At 42.6% G+C, this 18,031-nt stretch overlaps 1 protein-coding gene across 1 annotated transcript in view; it reads left to right on the plus strand.

Annotated features, from left to right (window-relative positions):
- The first annotated feature begins 2,557 nt into the window (after nt 1–2,557).
- Nucleotides 2,558–18,031, plus strand: part of LOC126419270 (cyclin-dependent kinase 12-like) — a 100,892-nt gene continuing 85,418 nt past the window's right edge. Inside the window, exon 1 of the mRNA XM_050086430.1 lies at nt 2,558–2,580. Coding sequence (XP_049942387.1) covers nt 2,573–2,580 — 8 coding nt within the window. The 5' untranslated portion in view covers nt 2,558–2,572. The remainder of the gene's footprint in view (nt 2,581–18,031) is intronic.

The raw sequence follows: 18,031 nt of genomic DNA on the forward strand, positions 1-18,031 counted from the left end.
TGCATAACTACAATACTAGGAGAAAGGATGATCTTCATTATTTAAGATTAAATCTAACTTTGGCACAGAAAGGGGTGAATTATACTGGCACTAAAGTCTTTGGTCACTTACCAAATAGTATCAAAAGTCTGACAGATAACCAACAAGTATTTAAGAAGAAATTAAAAGAATTTCTGAATGACAACTCCTTCTACTCCATAGAGGAATTTTTAGATATAAATTAAGAAAAAAAAATTAAAAAAAATTAAAAAATAAAAATAAAAAATAAAGAAAAACAAAAAACACAAAAAATAAAGTTGTTATATTAACTTAAGTATGTTGTTAAATTAACCTAATTATGTCATGTATTGGAAAATTCGACTCGTTCCACATCATTACGAAATATCGTATTCAAGATCCATGGAACTAGTATTAATCTAATCTAATCTAATCTAAATCTCAAGTGAGTTATGAAACTAACCCGCCTTAATTGTGTGGAACCTGGAGTTCGAGGGAATCTTTGGTTGAATTTCATCATAATATTTCCCGTTAGTGGGTAATTGATATTATTCTTTCCACTGGCGTCTTATTCTTCTGTGTGGCGTAGTCTTCAGGTCTGATGATCGTAATATGATTATTTTCAAATTGCCGTTTTGAGCGGCGGTTTTCGCTAAGTCATCGATCATTTCATTACATTTAATGTTAACATGCCCTTTGATCTGTTTACATCACTGCTGACGTCGACAGAACAGGAATAAATTTTTGTTCAGTCGTTCAGCGTTTCTTGTAGTTTCTTTGGCTGTGTTATTAACATTCCAGAGATTGTTAATTCGTGAGACAAACTTATCATGTTTTCGTGACACTCCGTAAATATGGGTGGTAAGCTAAATTGTGAGTGGATTGTTACTACATAAATAATGAAGACGACGATGATGCGAGTTTTATCATTTCGTATCTGTGAAAGAAGCTTCGAAACTGGCTAAGTGAGTGACGAGAATGACTTATGGTAAGATCGTATAAGAAACAGCTAACGAATGACTAAACCGCAGTCGAACTACTATGAAAATGTGTTTAGTGCTGTAGCTGTAAATAAAAAAATGTCTGAGCGTATAGTTTTGAGCAACAATATACCGTTAATATATTGTTATTATAACAGACAGAAGTCAAACCGCGGCCGTATTTTATGCCGTGTAGTTAAATTGCTAGAGTGTACCTGAACCCAAGAAAAATAGTGTTCCCGCATTGTGGCAGCTGACGAAACTTCGTATGTACATGTAGAAATTGCACGGTACTCCCGTCGTTCTGTTAACCAGTTACCTTTCGCATTTCCCAAAATGTTGGCTGCACTTCTCAGCGTCATGGCATCTCGACTTCACGCAGTACAGATAGGAACTTTGTTTTGGTGAAGCATCACAGACACAACACAGTGCATTTACGACTTTCCTTAGTTGATAGTTTGAAAAGACGATTCACATTTATAGTCACTGTAGATTTAGAAAAAAGTTTTTGATAATGTTGACTGAAGTAAACTCAGGAATACCGCAGTTGCGTTTCCAAGGACATGAAAGGGTGCCAGTGATAAAAGAGAGAGTGAGACAGTTTTGTAGCTGTAAATTTCGAAAGAAATTTAAAGTTCGCGAAGAGGAAGAAAAATCTTTAACTTTGCCGATGGCAAAAGACTTGGGTAGTTTCCAAAAATAATTGCCTTTCGAAGTTGCTGGGTCCAAACGATATATATCGAACGTGCGATCGTAAATCGATCATACGACTCCGGTGGCAGGCGTTGTGTTAAGTAATTTGTGATCGTCATTTTTATCTGTTTTCCAGACGATTTATGTCGTTAGTGAGTGGGATGTCTGGTGTTCTTGATGTTTCTTCGGCGGATTCTCTCACACGGAAAAATCTAATTCCGTTTTTATCCAGCGTAGAAATTTGTTTGACTTTTTGTCGCAAATATGGAGTACTACCAGACGAGGGAAGAAGAGACTGTGTAGAATGTGGTGGTGCGAAGTGTGTAAAACTTCGTAAGAACATTCGATGCTGAAGTACCATTACAACTTCATTGCGGGCAGTGCGGAAAAAGAACGAGTATCAGGAAGAATACATGGTTCGACTCTTCCAAATTATCCATCCAGACCACAGTAAGGGACCTTAACATGACGACAACACCGACTACGAGTAAGGTATGTTGGCTCCTTTGCAATTGCAAGTATTTTTGTAACGCTCTTCTTTTGTCATTCCTGTAGTGACCACTGTAAACATACTCATAACGCCCGCCATCAGTGTTGCATATTCGATTTACGTTCACATGTTCGATATGTATCGTTTGGACCCCGCGACTTCGATAGGCGATCATTCTTGGTAATTACCCGGACTGCAAAAGACTTAGAAGAGAATTTGAACAGAATAGATAGTATCGTGAAAAATTAGGAATATTTCTGCTAGTAATACTCTGCATTCAATCATAATGTTTTATGTTCCAATGCGTTTTGCAGCTCCAACTTAATTTTCAGGGACTTCATTGACTTTTTTGGCGTTACGTAGATCTGCCTCAGTTTGTGGCCTTTATCTGGCGGCTTCTGCTTTGGTGAAAATGCGCAGGTAAAAATTTGAGTCATATTTCCATTAAAATTCTTAAGATAATACTTTGACTGTTGTGGCCATGCATCGTAAAACAGAAAACAGTTTACAATATTTTCACTATGTGATTAAAAATATCTGGACACCTGTTAGTGGTCATTAATATGGGGCGTGTCCAACCTTCCCTTTTGTGACGGCTAGAACTCTACTGGGTACACTTACAGCGAGGTGTTTGAAACCTGTGGAGGAATGACAGAACATTCCTCCTCAAGAGGCGAAACCAGAGGCGGACGCTGGGGTCTGGAGCGAAGTCGACCTTCTGACTCAACCCCAAAGGTCTTGTGCTGGGTTCGGGCGGGAACTCCGAGCAGGCCAGTCCATTGTTAGAATGTTATCGTCCGCAAATCGTTGCCTCACACAGATGCTGCTTTACGACAAGGTGCGTTATCATACTGATAGAAACGGTCATTTTATCGGAACTGTTCCTTATGGTGTGCAGTACACAATGCCATAAAACGTTTGCATGTATTTTCGCATTTAGGGTTTTGTTAAGCCTGGTAAGGGGAGTACACCCTACCACTTCGTGCCTGGTGGTCTAGCAGTAAAGCGCTACCTGGAAACCCAGAGGTCGCGTAGATCGAGGCTCGCCAGGCCACGCACTTTTTCTTTTTAATCTAGCCTCCACCTCTCAACGATGTGAGGAGTCGCCAGAAACGACATATGGTTCCGATTCGCGTTAAACTGTAGGTCCAGTTTCCCCAGTTGGATAATTGGGGTGGGCTAGGGAGACGCAAGTCAGCGAAGTGGCGTCCAATGGAAGGAGTTGTACCAGGCTCCTGAGCCGCACGGAATTATTATCGTTGGCCCAACTACGAAAAATTACCCCCTGCCGTCAACACGGTCTTCTCCAGACAACACTGTTGGCACTACACCTGATGGCAGGTCACCCAGGCAGGCGCCAAACCCAGACCTTCCATCAACTGTCACACCGTATAGCGTGATTCACGACTCCAAATCGCTCGTTTCCAGTTATCCACAGCCCATTAATATCGCTTTTACACCACCTAAAGCATCCCTTACGATTCACTGCAGAAATGTGTGGCTTATGAGAAACTGCTCGACCAAAGAACCCCATTCTTTTTTAATTGCCTACGAGCAGTCATTATGCTTGCTAGACTACTGGAAGCACTTTCGAACTCACGGGTGGTTCCTTCCGCTGATTTCATGAGGTCATTTACAGCCATCACCCGCAATGCTGAATGGTCCCTGTCCGTCAGTGTACAGGGAGAGTCACTAACTATTGCCACGTAGAATAACTCCAAAAATATGATAGTAGCTGAAAAATTTTTGGGACAAATGTTGTGTGGGACAACGGGGCCCGTAATATGACGTTGGTTTTTTTGTTGCTTGGTGGGGTCGCGTCAGATATACGAAGGTCAACTTTGTTTTTTTTTTTTAAATAGGATGCTATAGTTTGGTACTTATTTTCTGATAGCGGCTATCGAGACGAATCTGATGATGTGTAATAGTAAGATCTTCGAGCCAACGAAGGTCAAAAAGGTGGTATGAACGTCCATTTACAGGAGGTGTTCGAAGTGGTGACCATTGGTATCAATGCAGTGCTGCAATCTTCTTATCATGGATTAAGTGGTATTCCTTATCACATCGGCACTTACCGAAGCACATACTCTGACAATTCTCTCCCGCATATCTTCAGGTGTAGACGGAACGTCTTTATAAACAATGTCTTTTACGAATCCCCACAAGAAAAAAATCCAGAGGTGTCAAGTCTGGCGAACGTTTTTGGAAAACGAAAAGCTTCTCGATAAAAATCAGGATGAATTCCATAAGCAGAGATCTTTTGAAACACAACTCGCTTTCTTCTTCCATGAAATCAGAGCGCCATAGGAGAAAGAAGCCCTAGCTGTGTTGCTTGACTTCCAGAAGGCTTTCCATGCAGTGAACAAAATACGAGCTCTCCAGCTGTGACCAGATTTATTATTAGATTCAAGAGCACCTAGCATATAAAACTCTATGGGACCAAATTGTCAGATATACGAGGGTTGCTCAAAAAGTAGTAAACCCATTTTTTTCTTCAGCAATTCTTTATTGAACATAATGTGAATTACAACACGAAAGAATGGTGTTTTATCCGCACACCCTATTTTTCCATGTAATCTCATCCCGTCTTTGGCCTTTCTCCAGCGTGAAACAAGGGCATGTATGCTGCGTCAGTACCAGTCCTTGTCCTGGTGGCGGAGCCAGTGCTTCACTGTGTGAATCACCTCCTCATTGCCCTCGAAATGTCTTCCACGAATACGTCTGTCCTTGCAAATGACAACATTTGCTCGCTGCAACCTGTCAGGTGTGACAGTCGTGGATGGTCTTCCGACCGCTGCAAATCGTGGAGCTCCGCCGAACCTCCTTCTGATGACCTCACCCTCCGTGCTCAGTGACTAACTGTACTGCTGTCGACAGCAGAAGCTCCATAGACTTTGCACAAGCGTTTATGGATATTCCCCACAGTTTCTTTCTTTGCAGTGAGAAATCCAATGACAGCACGCTGCTTGTAACGTACCTCACCTACAGACGCCATTTTGAAACTGTCCTGCAGCTACGCTATCTGTCGGAAGTGGCGTAAACTTGACGCGCTCACTCAGGAGACTTCAAATAATACATACGTAACGTTTCGCGTTCGTAGCATTGTTTTCGGCTGAGAAAAAAAATGCGGTGCATTACTTTCTGGGCAACCCTCTGTAAACCACTGTGAAGTGCATGACAGAGAGTACTTCTCATAGTGCTAAATATTACGGCTTCAGTTTGTTCCATTCACACTGAGCGAGATAGTGCAGTGGTTAGCACACCTGACTCGCATTCGGGAGGACGACGGTTCAAGACCTCGTCTGGCCATCCAGGTATGGGTTTTCCATGGTTTTCCTGTAGCGCTCCAGGCAAATGCCAAGATGGTTCATTTGAAAGGGGTGGCCGATTGGTCTTCACGATCCCATTTGGGATTAGTACATACAGGAATTTACACTGTCGTGTCACATTAATGTGACATTTGCCAAAAGCCTAAATAACTACCTTTTGCAGTACAGATCAGTGCAAGATCTACAGGACGAGACTAAATGAAGTTCTTGAACGATATGGAGCCATGCCGATTCTAGCGCTATGGCCAGATGTGCTAGGCTTCTTGGTTGAGGATCCATTGCACTTACAGCTCAATCAAGGTGGTCCTACAGATTCTTGACTGGGTTTGAATCCAGGGAGTTTGACGCTCTTCAGAACACATATGTTCACTCCAGTCTGTGTGGCACATTGCATTGTCCTGCTGGTAGATGCCATTGTGCCACAGAAAAACAAACTATGTGCAAGGGGTGGACATGGTTCCTCAGGATAGATGCATACTTGTGTTGATCCATTGTACCTTCCAGAATGACATCACCCAGGGAATGCCTCGAAAACATTCTCCAGAACTTAACGATCCTTGCTCTGTCCTGGGCCCCTTCACCAATTATTGCAGTGTGCTTGCTTTCAGACATTTCGAGTCTTACACGCCAACGACCATCCGATGGAGCATAAAACGTGATTAATTTGAAAAGGCCACCTGTCACCACTCAGCAGATATCCAGTTGCAGTATTGGCGTGCAAACTCCAGCCGCCAGCACCAATGAACAGCAGTCAGAGTGGATGCCTGAAACAGACGCCTTCTGCAGAGGCCTTATGCTGCTACATTAGCTGAACGGTCGTTGAGGAGACACTGTTGATAGCTCCTTGGTTCATTTGGGCGTTCAGTTGCTCAACAGATGCACGTCTACTCACCTGTACATGTCTTCGCTGCCATCGTTTACCCCTGTCGTCCACGGTTCATGGTGCACCACAGTTGCCTCGCTGCCGATTTTGGATAGCGCCATTTTGCAATGCACGATATACTTTAACCACGGTGGCACGCAGTTTACAAACTTAGCCGTTTCGGAAATGCTTCCACCCTTGGCCCGAAACCCAGTGATTGTGCCCTTTTGCACGTCGGTTTCGGTATTACGACAACGGCTGCACTGTTTTGCGCATCCCCCGACACGCTTTATGTACCTTCTGCAGCTAATGCTGGCTCCAGCCGTCTGTGGGTGGTTATTGCACGTTGATGTCGAACATGGGCCATTGTCACATTAATGTGACTGGACTGTGTATTATATTCCTACGTGCCTCTATGATGCTGGTTCTTGAAACTTTGTGAGTAGGCTCTCATGGGATATGCATCTTTATAGTTAATCCTATCTTCAAGCTTTATGCCAATAGAGATTTTTCAGCATCTCTGCGATGCTCTCCCAAGGGTCCAACAAGCCTGTGACCATTTCTGCTGCCATTCTTTGCGTACATTCAATTTCCTAAGTTAATTCTATTTTGCATGGATCCTACACAGTCGAGCAGTATTTTAGGCTGCGTGATGTAAAGTTAATTTTGGGTGTGCTCTAAGGGAGCTGTTGCTTTTTACAACAAGGTTTAACAACTCGCTGATTCTGAGCGTAAGCACTTTCGCTTGCTCAGGCTCTTGCGAGCAGAGCAGAGCAATTGTGGCTTATTGGGGAGTGGGATAAATGCACGTACATCATGTGGTTGTCACAGTACATGAGAATCGCCAACTGTGAAGTAGGAGAGGAGCGGTTTTGACAGCAGCGTCATCTAATAGCAGCAGTGACGAGTCAGGATTGTGTAACAAAGACATTGAATACTTTTAGAAAGTTGAATTCACAAAGGCACTGAACATCTTACCACGTCAGACAATACGGAAACGGAAAATGTGAATGACCTGAAAGTGTACAGGAGGTTTTAAAATTTTAAAGGAATCCCTCTGAAGTGGAGGAGGAACAGCAACAAAAATCAGGTGAGTATGCCTTGCAGATGAGCTACAAAATTGCAACACTGTTGGTGAAGTTTTTGCACCCTTTCACAGATAGTGAAAGTACAGGGTCTGTCATTACTCGTCCGCCTCACTGCAAGTGGCGTGTCAGTGGTAGGTCGAGGCGTCCTGTACAGGGTGGACAGGGGTCCGGGAGGACTCAGAGTGTTGGACCAATCCCCCTAACCGACAAGTCTGAGATGCTGTCTTTCACTGAAACTGAAACTGGGTCAGTGGGACTCACTTCACCTGCTTTGGGGAAACGTGTTTTGCCAGGTGTCATGAGGCTGCAAATGCAAAATGGTGCGGGTCTATTAATCTACATCTACATCTACATTTATACTCCGCGAGCCACCCAACGGTGTGTGGCGGAGGTCACTTTACGTGCCACTGCATTACCTCCCATTCCTGTTCCAGTCGCATATGGTTCGCGGGAAGAACGACTGCCGGAAATCCTCCGTGCGCGCTCGAATCTCTCTAATTTTACATTCGTGATCTCCTCGGGAGGTATAAGTACGGGGAAGCAATATATTCGATACCTCATCCAGAAACGCACCCTCTCGAAACCTGGACTTCCAAGCTACAGTGCGATGCAGAGCGCCTCTCTTGCAGAGTCTGCCACTTGAGTTTGCTAAACATCTCTGTAACGCTATCACGCTTACCAAATAACCCTGTGACGAAACGCGCCGCTCTTCTTTGGATCTTCTCTATCTCCTCTGTCAACCCAACCTGGTACGGATCCCACATTGATGAGCAATACTCAAGTATAGGTCGAATGAGTGTTTTGTAAGCCACCTCCTTTGTTGATGGACTACATTTTCTAAGGACTCTCCCAATGAATCTCAACCTGGCACCCGCCTTACCAACAATTAATTTTATATGATCATTCCACTTTAAATCGTTCCGCACACATACTCCCAGATATTTTACAGAACTAACTGCTACCAGTGTTTGTTCCGCTATCATATAATCATACAATAAAGGATCCTTCTTTCTATGTATTCGCAATACGTTACATTTGTCTGTGTTAAGGGTCAGTTGCCACTCCCTGCACCAAGTGCCTATCCGCTGAGAATCTTCCTGCATTTCGCTGCAATTTTCTAATGCTGCGACTTCTCTGTATACTACAGCATCATCCGCGAAAAGCCGCATGGAACTTCCGTCACTATCTACTAGGTCATTTAGATATATTGTGAAAAGCAATGGTCCCATAACACTCCCCTGTGGCACACCACAGGTTACTTTAACGTCTGTAGACGTCTCTCCATTGAGAACAACATGCTGTGTTCTGTTTGCTAAAAACTCTTCAATCCAGCCACACAGCTGGTCTGATATTCCGTATGCTCTTACTTTGTTTATCAGGCGACAGTGCGGAACTGTATCTAACGCCTTCTGGAAGTCAAGGAAAATGGCATCTACCTGGGAGCCTGTATCTAATATTTTCTGGGTCGGCAGTTCAAACATTAAGCGAATTATGGCACCTTTCAGGGAAATGGTAGCAAGGGACAAGAAATTACACCAGGTGCACTCAGTGTATATGCACGGGGGCCTCATTCAGCATGTTGAAGAGGCTATTCCAGCAGCCATTGAGGGAACACGATGCAACCGACTGCAGAATGTGGCAATGTTGGAACAAATGATGCCTGTCGTCTAGGCTCCGAGGTCACTCTTCGGTCATTCCAGCGACTGACAGGAAGATTGAGAAGACCAGCATTGCGCATAGAGTTACAACAAAACTCACAATTTGCAACTTTGTGCCCAGAACTGATCGTGGGCCTTTGGTCCTGAGATCGAGTGGAAGGACTAAACCAGAGGCTTCGAAAGTTCTGTGACAATCTAGGTTGCAACGTCCAGGACTTGCACCATAGGGTTGAGAACTGTAGGGTCCACCTAAATGGGGCAAATGTGCACCTCACATCAGGTAGTTGACTGTGTGTGGGGTGCACACAAGGGTTTTTAGGTTAGGCAGCTCTCCATCCAATCCAGATAACGATAGCTGTAGGAAACCTAGAATTATCAGCGTAAAATCAAAAGAAATGCCTCCCACAGGTGAGAGTATGAAAATCCTAATGGTGAACTACTGAAGCACTCGCAACAAAGTGCCAAAGTTTGAGGCGCTCATGAAAGGCAGTGAAACTTACATAATACTAGGGACAGAAAACTGGTTGAAACCTGATATTGAATGCATTGAGATTTTTGGCGGAAATTTAAGTGAATATCGAAAGGACAGACAAATGGCAAATGGTGGTGGTGTATTTGTTGCAGTAGACCAGAAGCTCAGATCCACGGAGGTAGAAACTGAAGCTGCATGTGAGATTGTTTGGGGAAGGCCCAGTATCAAGGGTTACCATAAAATAATTGGATCCTTCTATCGCCCGCCGGACTCATCTCCCAATGTAACCGAAAATTTTAGAGAAAACCTCAATTCACTTGTACGTAAGTTCCTCAGTCTTACTGTAATCATTGGTGGATACTTAAATCATCCAACAATTAATTGGGAAAATTTTGTTAGGGGTGGGTATGATAAGACATCCTGTGAAACTTTACTCTCTGAAAACTATGTAGAGAGATAGTTAGGAACCCCACTCATGATGGAAATATACTGGATTTAATGGCAACAAATAGACATACATGGTCTCTTTGAGGACGCCCACATCGAAACTGGTATCAGTGACCATGATGCGGTTGTGGCAACAACCTAAGTACGAAGGACAACTAAAAGAAGCAGCAAGAGTATATTAGATTAAAAAATCAGTAAGGTCATATGCGAGTGAGGAACTCGAAACTTTCACCACAGAGCAGGGGCATGTAGAGGAACTCCAGCTCAAGTTTAAAAGAATAGTTGACCATGGAGTGGATAGATACGTACCCAGTGGAACAGTTCATAATGGGAGACCTCCATGGTATACAGTCACTGTAAAGAAACTTCTAAACAGAGATTACTGCATAATAGGTATAAAATAAAACATTGGGCTGCACACAGAGAGATGCTGAATGATATGCACTTGGCTGTCAAAGGAGCAATGTGTGACGCCTTCAATGACAACCGTTGGTAGAATATTGTCAAGTGATCTTTCAGAGCACCCAAAGAAATTCTGGTCGTATGTAAAGGCCGCAGTTAGTGTCCAGTTTCTAACGAATGAGACGGGAACTGAAATTGAGGGTAGAAAAGCAGAAGCTGAAATGCTTAATTCCGTTTCCAAATGTATCTTTGCAAAAGAAAACCCAGGGAAATTGCCCCAATTTAACCCTCTTGCCACTGAAAATGTGAATGAAATAAGTAGTAGTGTTAGTGGTGTTCAAAAACAGCTGAAATCGTTAAAATTGAACAAAGCTCCAGGCCCCGATGGAATCCCTGTCGCATTGTATATTGAATTTGTGACTGAGCCCCTCTTTTAACTATAATCTATGGTAGATCCCACTAACAAAATACTGTGCCCATTTCTTGGAAAAAGGCACAGGTCACAACCGTCTTTAAGAAGGGTCATAAATGTGATCCACAAAACTACCTTTCAGTCCTTGATATCGATTTGTTGTAGCATCTTAGAACATATTCTAAGCTCAAGTGTAATGAGGTATTTTGAACAGAATGACCTCCTCAATGGAAACCGACATAGATTTAGAAAACATCGATCATGTGAAACCCAGCTCGCACTTTTCTCTCATGATATACTGAAAGCTTTGGATCAAGGCAGTCAGGTAGATGCTGTATTTCTTGTCTTCCAAAAAGCATTTGACTTAGTACCCCACCTACACTTATATCAAAAGTAGGATCACATGGAGTATCAAGTGAAATTTGTGATGGGATTGAGACTTTTTGGTAGAGAGAACAGAATCTTTTATCTTGGATGGAGAGTCATCGTCAGATGTAGAAGTGACTTTGGGTGTGGCCCAGGGAAGTGCGTTGGGACCCTTGCTGTTCATGTTGTATATCAATGACCTTGCAGAAAATATTAACAGTAAAATCTGGGTTTTTGCAGATTATGCAGATATCTATAATGAGGTAATATCAGAAAGAAGCTGCATAAATATTCAGTCAGATCTTGATAAGATTTCACGGTGGCACAGAGCTTGGATACTTGCTGTAAACGTTCAGAAATGCAATCACCAAACGAAAAAACGTAGCATCTTGTCCAGAGTTTATACCAATTAGGTTCCTTTCAGATTATGGAAACCAACTTAACAAGCATATACAACCGTTCGCTTGACGAAAGGTCCGTATCCAAAGATTGCAAATGCACAGGTCACACCAGTATTCAAGAAAGGTAGTAGGAGTAATCCACTAAATTAGAGGCTCATATCGTTAACGTCGATATGCAGCAGGATTTTGGAACATATATTGTGTTCAAACATTACGACTTACCTCGAAGAAAACTGTCTACTGACACACAGTCAACATGGGTTTAGAAAACATCGTTCCTGTGAAACACAACTAGCTTTTTATTCACATGAAGTGTTGAGTGCTATTGACAAGGGATTTCAGAGCGAGTCCGATTTCTGGATTTCCAGAATGCTTTTGACACTGTACCACACAAGCGGCTTGCAGTGAAATTGCGTGCTTATAGAATATCGTCTCAGTTATGTAACTGGATTCGTGATTCCCTGTCAGAGAGGTCTCAGTTCGTAGTAAATAACAGGAAGTCATTGAGTAAAACAGAAGTGAGCCAGCCAGAGTGACCGTGCGGTTCTAGACGCTACACTCTGGAGCCGAGCGACCGCTCCGGTCGCAGGTTCGAATCCTGCCTCGGGTATGGATGTAGGTGATGTCCTTAGGTTAGTTAGGTTTAATTAGTTCTAAGTTCAAGGCGACTCATGATCTCAGAAGTTAAGTCGCACAGTGCTCAGAGCCAAAACAGAAGTGATTTATGGTGTTCCCCAAGGTAGTGTTATAGGCCCTTTGCTTTTCGTTATCTATGTAAACGATTTGGGAGACAATCTGAGCAGCCGTCTTAGGTTGTTTGCAGATGACGCTGTCGTTTGTCGACTAATAGTCTTCAGAAGGTCAAAACAAATTGCAAAACGATTTATAAAAGATATCTGAATGATGCGAAAATTGGCAGTAGACCCTAAATAACGAAAAGTGTGAGGTCATCCACATGAGTGCTAAAATGAATTCCTTAAACTTCGGTTACACGATAAATCAGACTAATCTAAAAGACGTAAATTCAACTACATACCTAGGTATTACAATTACGAACAACTTAGATTAGAAGGAACACTTAGAAAATGTTGTGGGGAAGGGTAACCAAAGACTGCCATTTATTGGCAGAACACTTAGAAAATGTAACAGATCCACTAAGGAGACTGCCTGCACTACACTTGTCTGTTCTCTTTTAGAATACTGCTGCGCAGTGTGGGATACTTACCAGATAGGACTGACGGAGTACATCGAAAAAGTTCAAAGAAGGGTAGCACGTTTTGTACTATCGCGAAATATGGGAGAGAGTGTCACAGAAATGATAGAGAATTTGGGCTGGACATCATTAAAAGAAAGGCGTTTTTCGTTGCCACGGGATCTTCTCACAAAGTTCCAATCACCAACTTTCTCCTCAGAATGCGAAAATATTTTGCTGACGCCGACCTACATAGGGAGAAACGATCACCACGGTAAAATAAGGGAAATCAGAGCTCTTACGGAAAGATATAGGTGTTCGTTCTCTCTGCGCGCTATACGAGATTGGAATAATAAAAGACTTGTAAAGGTGGTTCGATGAACCCTCTCCCAAGCACTTAAATGTGATTTGCAAAGTATCCATGTAGATGTAGATGTAGATTATGACTATAATATCAACGAATATCCGTTGGACTCGGTCAATTCATACACATGCCTGAGTGTAACACTTCATTCTGATATTAAATGTAATGATCACATAGGTTCAGATTTGAGCAAAGCAGGTGATAGACTTCTGTTATTGGCAGAATACTGGTGAAGTCCAATCAATCTACAAAGGAGATTGCTTACAAATCACTCATGTGACCCATTCTAGAATACTGCTCAAGTATGTGGGACCTATATCAGGTGGGGGATATTGAACGTTTACAGAGAAGGGCAGCATGAATGGTCACAGGTTTATTTAACCCATGGGAGGGTGCCACAGAGCTAATGAAGGAACTGAACTGGCAGACTCTTAAAGATAGACGTGAATTATCCCGAGAAAGCCCGTTAATAAAGTTTCAAGAACTGGCTTTAAATGATGACTCTAGTAGTATAGTACAACCCACATTGTATCGCTCACACAGGGATCGTCAGGATAAGATTAGAATAATTACTGCATGCACAGAGGCATTCAAACAATAATTCTTCCTGCGCTCCATACATGAATGGAACAGGAAGAAACCCTAATAACTGGCACAATGGGATGTACTCTCTGCTAAGCATCTCACGTTGGTTTGCGGAACATAGATGTAGATGGTAATTTAATAAAAGAATGCGTGGTAGTTGTAGCAACCACTCGAGGTTGACAGTTCATGTGGTGCTGTTATCAAATATGACAATCATACGTCCTGCACAGGTAATGACAGATGAAGTTCATAGCCAGTTTGCAAAATCTTTGTAAAGATATTGTAGCATATTAGTTAGCGCTCTGTGAATGTGTAGATATCATGGACACATACCTGAATGTGACATTCTTACCGGCGATGAAGAAAGTGTAGAAAATGTAAAAAAAAGTCAAGGAATTATTAGTTTATGTATCTACAGACGGAGCACCAATCATGTTGGAAAACAAATCAGGATTCGTAGCGCACCTGAATGTAAACTGAAGGATGTTCCAATATCCAATTCGCGCTGATAGAGTACTTATTCAGTACATCGACAGTACAATAAACTCCCACCACCGCTTCTAAAAAACGAAGTTTAGGCACCCTCTAGCTACAGTAGGGCTTCCAGAAAGTCAGACCAGACGAGAAAAGTAGTAAAATTATGATCACAGAGACGAGCGAGCATGGTAACTTGTTTTCGTTTTTGGTTGGAAGTGCTAGATAGAGGCGAACGCTAGCTGGACTGGTTCTCATAAATAGTAGTTGAATCAGACCCTCTCTCTAAGTGTGCTCAGATGTTTTAAGACAGTGTTCAGGTATTCACATAACGTCAAGCTATGCCACCAGCAGCAGCTTCCAACTTTGGGACGAAGACTGTCCGCAGTATACTAGCATTCAGCTTGTCACATGCTCTGGGCTTAAGCTCCAGCAACTGCAAGCATTTGCCTGAGCGGAAGATTGTTTGTGGACTACATGGCAGCATCTTTAGACCAGCAAGTCACCTTCTGGGTGACTACCTCCTGAGTGTGTCCACCTCCTTGATGGGATATGTGTGCAAGTTAGGAGTGGTAGCTGTTGGCTGCTCTGTCACTGCAATTCCATACTTTTGGGGCACCATGTTGCTGCCCACTACCCAGGGTGAGCTCACACCTTTGAAGTCTCTCATCCTGGGGGCGATAGTTTGAGTACTTTCCTTCCCTGTGCTGTATTCTATGGCATGAGCCAGGCAACCAGCAAGTTTGTAGTTGTCACTCGTCAGCCACAGTGCACGATCCCTGTCAGCTACTGTTGTCTTGCTGACATCAAGGAGTGATGTTGCCTATGCACGCCACTGCCCAGGCAGTCTTGAACACAGCGGCTTGCTGAGCTTCTGTTGCTCACAACATCACCCCAGGGCTAACGACTTACACCAGCGGCTACCAGACTCTATACCTAACATTAATAAAAGCCTAATTTGTCCAGGGATGTCTTACTAGCGGTCTGCCACTCGCTTGCAGTCACCACAACCACTCCCAACACATGTCCAGACGAAGAAAGCATTGCTCCACCCTGACCTTCATGCAGCTGTTTCTCAGTCACCTCTCAGCCTCAACCTCTTTACGGTACTGAGGAAACAGCTCAGTGTAGTGTATCTGTATTGCCCTTCTGTTGCGTTCACTGGCCCAGACACAAGATGCATACTGACCAACTAGTCATCCATCGATAAACCTATCTGAAGTGTTGTGTGTCACTATTAATGTACAACTAACACTGCATCTACCTCTACATACTCCGCAAGCCACCACACTGGGTGGCGGAGTGTACCTTGTGCCACTACTGGTCATTCTCGTTCCTGTCCCACTTGGAGATGGAGCTAAGGAAAAATGACTGTCTGTATACTTCCGTTCGAGCCCTAATTTCTCTATCTTGTCATCGTGATCTTTATGTCAAAAATACATTGGAGGCAGTGGACTCTTTCCGCACAATGCCCTTTCTCTAAATTTTCTCAGTAGTATTTTGCGAAAAGAACATTATCTTCCCTCCAGGGATTCCCATTTGAATTCACAGAGTATTACCATAGTACTCACGGATTTATCAGACCGGCCAGTAACAAATATACCAACACACATCTAAATTGCTTCGCTGCCTCCCTTTGGTCCGACCTGATGTGGATCCCAAACACTCGGGTAGTACTCAAGAATGGGTTTCACTAGTGTTCCACATTCGATATTCTTCATAGGTGGGCTACAGTTCCCTAGAATTCTCTCAACAAACCGATGTCGACCATTCACCTTTCCTCCTAACGACCTTACTTGCTCATTCCATTGCATATTGCTTTTTAATGTTGTGTCTAGATATTTAATCCACATGACTGTGTCAAGCAGCACACCACTATACTGTATTCGAACATTAGAGAATTTTTTTCCTTCTCATCTGCATTAACTTACATATTTCTGCATTTAGACAAAGCTACCATACGTCACACCAAAAACAAATTCTGTCTCATTCATCCTGCCAATACAGTCACCGACCGACGACACGTTCCGATACACCACAGCATCATCAGCAAACAACCGCAAATTGCTAATGCTTCGACTATTGACAGTTAAAATTTTTATGTTTGAAGTATCTTCACTTTTTATCCGATCTGATTTCTTTACCCTGTTATCTGATTAGCTACTCCCGCTGGGTGATTGAACACCTGACCTATCGAGAGATCTCCGACAATTCCGCACATCGTAACGCAGGTTTAGAAATCTGCAGCCAAGACCGTCACAAAGACGATGGATCCTCTGGTTGAGACTTTCCATCTCTAAGGTCCCCGACTAGTTCTTGGTACAATACTGAAAATAGTAAACCCACACCGAAAGCGAGCCTTAATCTCATCCACCAGCCGCCTGTACAAACTGTGGATGGCCTCAGAGCCCAAGAAAAAGGCGCTCTGGTGCCGACATGAGACACACGTACTATTTGCAACAGTAGCTCTAATGCCTTAATGGCGACGTGAAGCTATACAAAAAAGTCAGCTCACACAAAAGCTAATGCGCGAAACAGCAACAATGGAATATAGAAAATGTAATCAAACACTAATCACGACAGACATAAACACAAATATTATTCACTTTTCAGAATCTCGTGAGAAAACACTAAACACTCTGTACAAACAGAAACAACTACTGCTGCTAATTCCCCCTCCTGGGCAGCTGGGGCTCTACTGATTACAAGCTTGAGAACGAAGTCATGAAGTGGGTGTTGTTGTCAGTAGCAGATACCCTAATTGAGTGGAACAAGTTTGCTACCAAACAACACACACGGCGCTGACCGTCGACGTTCGCATTGTTGTACATATATTTTCATTACAATTCAGATAAATGGGGTCAAGAAATCATATTAAATGCTGTTAACTCTGTAACAAGCTACTGCAGACCACAGGTCCCTAGTACCAAAATACTCAGAAAATATTCCGGAAATACTCAGCTTCACCCTGTCTATAGGAATATGTCACGACATTAATAAAACCTGAAAATTCATTTGCAGACAAATGATTTGTATTTGAAGTGTACACATTTTGTATTTATTTATTTATTGTTAAAGACATTAGTTTTTGTCATGATTCAGTTCAACGAACATTTTTGGTTTTATTGAGGAAAAATATTTAATATCAAAAGTAGCCACATATACAGAACAGGACACGACAGATGGCGTTAACGATTTTTCAGTGTTTCTGAAGTCGAGTACAAGATATCAGAATCATTGATTTCAGGCACCACCCTTGACCTTTCCTTCAATCGTTGACTGATCAAAATCCAAGTATGTACTTCAATAATAATGATCTTCAAAGCATTATCATACACCGTGCTCTCCAGTTCCTCCAACGCTCTTCCAGCATAATTTTGGAGTTCCTAACTTTGGCATACAGTTTTATAGCTCCTGTCTTTCCACACAGCTTGTGTGGCACTTTGATACACAGATAATTTACACATATGCAAAATGTAACCATTTATTTTACCCACGGCAGTTTACTTCCAGTTATTCCTTGCAAGTAATAACCAAGTATGTTTATCCTTTAATGGAAAATACTGTATGTCCTACGGTTGCTACCTTCCCTTAAAAATTAAAAGCCTTTAAGGGTGGTCCAGATTGAGTTGTAAAAAGGAACAGCATGGCTTGCTTTACATTTTCGCTACCTATCTTGGGGTCACCCGGACAATGTGATCTGCGAAAAAAGAAATTATTTAGCTAGCGAAAATAAAGTAAACAGTCGTCCTGCATTAGATAATGAACGAATTTATCATGCAGAAGCAGCATTTTGCAAAGCTTATAGTTTTATTTTTT

This window comes from Schistocerca serialis, chromosome 9 (genome assembly GCF_023864345.2).
Source record: "Schistocerca serialis cubense isolate TAMUIC-IGC-003099 chromosome 9, iqSchSeri2.2, whole genome shotgun sequence".
NCBI lineage: Eukaryota > Metazoa > Arthropoda > Insecta > Orthoptera > Acrididae > Schistocerca > Schistocerca serialis.